Source organism: Lampetra fluviatilis, chromosome 40 (assembly GCF_964198595.1).
Source record: "Lampetra fluviatilis chromosome 40, kcLamFluv1.1, whole genome shotgun sequence".
Classification (NCBI taxonomy): domain Eukaryota; kingdom Metazoa; phylum Chordata; class Hyperoartia; order Petromyzontiformes; family Petromyzontidae; genus Lampetra; species Lampetra fluviatilis.
Window position 1 is genome coordinate 943,775 of NC_136314.1, and position 6,080 is coordinate 949,854.

General features: G+C 53.8%; 1 protein-coding gene across 1 annotated transcript; it reads right to left on the minus strand.

Annotated features, from left to right (window-relative positions):
• Positions 1 to 522: 522 nt before the first annotated feature.
• LOC144946107 (putative G protein-coupled receptor 85) lies at positions 523 to 5,784 on the minus strand. The gene has a single exon (XM_078874846.1). The coding sequence runs from the start codon at positions 4,782 to 4,784 to the stop codon at positions 3,582 to 3,584; it is 1,203 nt and encodes a 400-aa protein (XP_078730972.1). The 5' UTR covers positions 4,785 to 5,784; the 3' UTR covers positions 523 to 3,581.
• Positions 5,785 to 6,080: the final 296 nt, after the last annotated feature.

A 6,080-nucleotide genomic window follows, 5' to 3' on the forward strand; every position in this document is an offset into this window, starting at 1 on the left:
TTAACAGGGAATTGGCACAACGTTAATGCTCATTTGAGCAGGTAATCACTTTGACTTTTGACAAGGAAAATACGTATGCCAATAGTTTTGCTATACCCTCATAACGTAATGTACAATTTGAACCCTTAAAGTTGAACATAATTGCATTGTATGCGATTATGTTTTCTCAACTCAGGTAAATTAATAGCCACTAGTGAGCAATCAAACAATATCTATGAGTGCATGTCTGCAAAGTATGCATGTTTGTATGTATGTATGGTGTGTGGCTTATACAAATACACGTGCTGACACGCACTGCTAGACTATTATACATATGCCGGCTGTTATGTAGCATTAGCAACCTGCATTTGATGGAGCCTACGACACTCCAATAGTGTCGATCATAACACAAGGCGAAATCACGTACGCTTAAGAGGGTCACAATAACACGTGCACACAATCACATGCACATTCGGAGAAACACACCGTGGAGTAATTTATACACGCACTCATGAATCAACACGCGTGTAATCCATGTAACGTACTGTATACGAATTTAATCAGAAATCCATTTTTTGGGGTACCGTATGATACATATCAGCATCGAAAGACACTGCCGAAGAAAAATGTCGAAAAACCGGCACAGCTATTTCATTTTCTCACTCCCACAAACGGGGCAGGAACACTCCCCATTAATATCGTATCTCAGCAATAAAAAAAGAGGCTAAGCAATGTATGACTTTGGTTCATCACAATAACAAACTAAAACGTTTAGCAAAACACACGCGTCAGTTATAGGGACCGCACGACACATGCAAATGTGTGCATAGAGAGAAATCGTGCCATTAAAAAAAAACCGAGGCTGTTTTTTTTTTCTCGCCCCCCCTTTCGTTTGTTTAACGTGTCCCGATGTGGTGCAATTGTCTCCAAAGTATTGACCCGCTATTCCTCGGCCATGTTCCATCCGCTGCTGGATTAAATCTTCCCCAATCTCCGCTCGCCACCTTGTACGATCCTGCAAAAGTGCGGTCAAACAATCCCCGTGGCCAACAAGGTGCGGCAGGGAGGCCGTCATCAAGCAGCGGATTGACACGACCGGCGATTTTTTGTGTCATATTATACTGTACACGTGGATAATGGTGGGTTCAATTCCCCTTGACTCATTCTATATTCTCTCGAGGGCATAATAGAATGAGTTTAAACTGGTTCTCGTCATGGGAATGTGCAATTTCCACGACAAGCTTAGGGCCACCGACGAATATGAAGAGTTCACTCATTGCTCATTTGAGTAGGGCGAGCGGTTTGACGACGGTTGATTAAAACAGTGTGCTCCAAAAAATGTTAACACCTATATGGGACTGTCGTTTTTAATGGGAAAAAAACGGATAATGCACTCTGACATGATAAACAAATCTATGTTAATAGTTTCAAAAAGTCAACGAGTCTTTCACTTGTTCGCCATCGTTGTCAACACGTGTACTGCAATCTTCTCCAGGTGGTCTCCAGAGCCCGGAGGCACATTGCTCGTGGTATTGTTGCAAATTCTCTGAAGTGTTAACGTTTTTTTGAAGCACCGTGTTGCATTGTGTGCTCGTGTGCATGTATGTGTGTGCGTATCGGGAGTTACGAAGCCGGCGACCCGAGTTTGATTCCCGCTCACGGCCAACACAATTGACGCTTGTCTGAAACGGTGCTGGGCCTCTCCAAGGTCCACCCAGCCTAAAATGAGTACCTGGTGGAGTATGTAGTCAACATCGCCGTTGGGGAGACAAAGGCGGCCGGGCGTGGTGCTGGTCACCCCACCCCCTCGTGTGCCGTGTCGGCCTTCATAGGTGCTCGCTAACAGCACTTGCCCTAACAGTACGTTCAGGCTATACAGGGGATCTTTGTCTTGTGTGTGTATGTATGTATGTGTTTGTCTATGTGTTTTCATTACGTTTCGTCGACTCAGCCTCAAATGAGTATCTGGGTGCGATATGTAAACATCGCCACTAAGGGAGACAAAGGCGGTCGGGCGTGGTGCTGGCCACCCATCCCCCTCGTGTGCCGTGCCGTCCTTCTTAGGCGCTAACTCGCGAACAGCAATTGCCCCAACAGTCTGTGAAGGTTAGACGGGGTATTGTTTTGTGTGTGATCATGGTCAGCTAGGGTTTCTCAAAACCGCACACTCTCATCCACAGCATTGTGCCTTTTTAGAGTGTACCAACTTAACCACCATTTAATACGATTAAGTTGTTTTCGTTACACGGCACGTAACCCGGGCATGATTCGAGTCTACAATCGCCAGGATTGCGAGGGCAACATTGATGGTGAAAACGAAGAGAGACCCTGGTGATACATGTCGAAGGGCTGAGAGTTGAGACAAAGAGCGAGATGAATATGGTAAGGGCACGTGAAAACAACAGACTGCCAACACACACGCACACACACACAACCCAATTAGACAAGCAATGTCTCTTTCGTATGTCTGTCTCTCCAGGTATAAAAATACAAGTACTGTATTTCTGACAAAACCCATAAAGACCCACACCCCTTCCGGAGTAGTGCATCGTTTCAGCAGCATTGATTCAGTACCAAGCAAACTCTGGGCCGGTCTTAACCCAGTGTGTCTCATCTGCAGAGTCGGGCTCGTTTGAATGCTGTTGAACTGTCAGATGATGTAGACCGACTAAAAAAGGGGGGGGGGGGGAGACGGAGGGGACGTCTTAGTAGGAGACTGAGTGACTTGTTACGTGTGACCCTGGAAGATGTCGGTGGAGACTGCGGATTGCTGGGTGAAGAGGAGATTTGAGAATAGATTTACGTGTTGAGAACGGACCCAACGACACGCTGGGGCGGAGAATGACGTGAGCGCTGCACGAGCCTCATGATTGTTAAACCACGTTCTACGCGACGCAGGAGCGTTGATTCAATGTCGAGTGTGCGTACGTGTGTGTGTCTGTGTGTCTGTGTGTATGTGGGGAGCGGTAGTGTAGTGGTTAACGCTACGCTGCGCTTTGAACCTGGCGACCCGAGTTCAATTCCGGCTTACGGCCAACACCAGTGACGATTATTTTAACCGGTCCTGGGCCTCCCCTAGGTCGACTCAGCCTCAAATGAGTACCCGGTGTGTTGTGTAAATATCGTCACTAGGTAGACAAAGGCGGTCGGGCGTGGTGCTGGCCACCCACCCCCTCGTGTGCCGTGCCGGCCTTCATAGGTGCTACTCGCCAACAGCACTTGCCCCCTACAGCCTGCTAAGGCTACACGGGGGATCTCTGTCTCTGTACTGTGCCCCACGTGACGTTGGGGGGAAATTCGCTCAATCGAAATCCGAACCCCCCCTCCCCCCTCCGCTGCCGGCGCATCGTGCGCGTGTTTACCAATCATCGGTCGCGTGCAGCGTGCGGCGGGGGGGGGGGTCGCGACCTCGCAGCGCGTTCTTTAACATTGTACATCATTTCGAACGACGTAAATTGGTAAACTCGTAAAAATCAGACGATACCGTCAACGTGGTGCGCAGAGAGTGCGGGTGGGTGGGGTGGGTAGGTAAGGCGGTTGCCACCTTCAAGGCTAAACCCGCGTGTGGTTGCCCACCCCACCCCCTCATCTCTCCTCTCCCTCTACTCGCACGATCTCCCGATGACACAGTAAGCCTCCTGCGGCACGGTGGGGCTCTTCCTGCACTGAGCCAGGCTGGACCAGAACGATCGGCGCAGCTCCCTGTTGCTCGCGTAGCACAGCAGCGGGTTGACGCACGCCTGGCCGTACGTGAGCCACGCCGCAGTGGCGATGAAGCCGTGCGGCAGGGTGTGACCGCGGGCGAAGACCCTCCAGAAACACGCCACCAGGTAGGGGAGCCAGAGGGCCAGGAACGCCAGCGTGATGGCGTAAAACATCCTGCCGATGCGCTTCTCCGCCTTGAAATCGTCCACGGCGAGAAGGCGCTTGTTCTGCGCGAAAAAGTTCTGGCGTATGCCGACAAGCGTCGGCGGCGTGGGGCCTCTGCCGAAGCCCGCGATCCAGTTGGAGGCCGCCTGGCCCGTGGCACCGGGCCCGTGAAATGTCCAGTTGTGGCTCACGGCGGGCACCACCTGCGCGGGTCTCATGCGCCGATGTTCGTGCACGAAGCAGACGAGCTTCGCGTACACGACGTGCGTCGCCACGATGATGACCACGAGCATGAGCATGAAGCCCAGCGAGTCGTTGGCCCTGAAGTGTCGGTGCTCGAAGTGGCACTGGCCCTCGTCCCTGATGTACTTGTACGTGCCGATGTCGAAGACGGGCGGGAAGGCCATGGCCACCGACAGCGTCCAAGCGGTGCACAGCACGGCGACGCAAGTCCACAGGGTGACGCGCTTGCAGTAGAAGCGGTGGTGCGCGATGGCGATGTAGCGCGTGATGGCCACGCAGAAGAGCACGAAGACGGCGTGGAAGGCCGACAGCACGGAGAAGAAGGCCACCACCTTGCAGCCCAGCGGCTCGTAGGGCCACACGGAGCCGCGCATGGCCGAGGCCCAGACGAAGGGGAAGCACACGGCCGCGCGGGCCGCGTCGGCTAGACACAGGTCCAGGAGAAAGTAGTAGGGCGCGCGGTGGAGGCTCTTCTGGCGCAGCACGTGGAACGAGAGCAGCAGGTTGCCGGCCAGGCTGGCGAAGATGATGATGCCCAGGGACGCCAGCTTCCCCCCGGCAGGCTCTCTCGATGGGAGGTAGAGGCCGGCCGCTGCTGCCGCTGCCGAGATGGCACCACCTCCAGCGGCCGTACCCGCTCCTCCTCCTCCGCCGCCGCTGCTGCTCACGTTGATGTTGATGATGTTCGCCATCCGCGCTCGTGGTAGCGAAGAAGAGGTGCCAGCATGGATGCTTGGAAGCGACACGGGCTGTGCCTGGTGGTTGTTCTCGCGGTGGTTAAGGATGCTGTTGATGGTTCCCCTCCGTTAGCGCGCTAGCTCGCGTCGCTACTCAGTGGGCCCCGTGGGCTACACATCTATATGCCGGCGTTGACGTGCGGCCAAAGGCTATAGCGGGGGAGAGGCTGGGTTCAGTGTAAACAGCCTATTCGGCGCGATGTTTTTTTATTTCCATTAAACTAAACGTATTTACAAAGGCAATGCAAGCGAGATGTCCCCTCTGCACGTAATCCGAGCAAGCGGAGCGCCGCGCGACCTCAACGCCGTCGCGAAATCTGCCCCATCTACGGGAATGATCATCACGATCATCCCTCGCTCCATCCCCGCCGCTCACACCACCCACCCGCCTAACGCCTGGAGCGCGCGTTTCGTGATCTTGTGGTGGTGGTGGACTTAATGAAGCCGGCCGGTACTGAATTAATTATGAAAACAACGAGACACTAAAAAAAAACGGAACCGAGACAATAGGCGAAGGGGTAGAGGAGATGACGGCGATCGTATAGCGAAGGTAACCGTTTTAATGCCGATCGAGTTATTTAGGCTATACTGTTTACATATTTACGCAAACGCAGCTCGGCGGCTTCGTTTGAGCATTTTCAACTACAACGACAACAACGCCAAATGGATTTAAATCGCCGCTGTCGGAACGAACGGGGCGACAATCAGCGAGCGCGGAGACAGCGGCGACGACGTCGGCCGCGCCACCTCGACTCGCAGCGCCCGCCTCCCGGGATAATGAAGATGAAAGAGAGAAGAGAAAATAGAAATAAAGGGACGCTAGCAAATACCGACGACGGTCTCCGTGCTGTTAAGCGAGCGTAACGGCAGCAGCAGCAGCAGGGCACGCGGTGTCTGAGCGCGTAGCCAATGATGGTCACGAGAGCGGTTCACGAACACGGCAGCCGCTTCAGCCTCCTGCATAACCCAGCCCCTCCCCCACCACCCCCACTCTCTCTCTCTCCGCTGCTTCTTTCATTCCACCCATCCCTACCACGACTACGACATCATCCCTCCCTACACCCCATATGCAGAGTCGCAGCGCACACACCGACACAGCATCGTCATCGTCATCATCATCCCCGCAGGCTCGCCAAGCTGTCTGCACGCCCGCGTGTGTTTGTGTGAGCGTGGCCAGCCCCCCTACGTGTGTTGAGCCGGGTTCGATTCCCGATCACGGCCAACGCCAGTGACGTATATCTGAATCGGTCC

Excerpts from the sequence above, each read along its gene's own strand:
- LOC144946107 (XM_078874846.1), bottom strand. The coding sequence starts at position 4,784 with ATGGCGAACATCATCAACATCAACGTGAGCAGCAGCGGCGGCGGAGGA.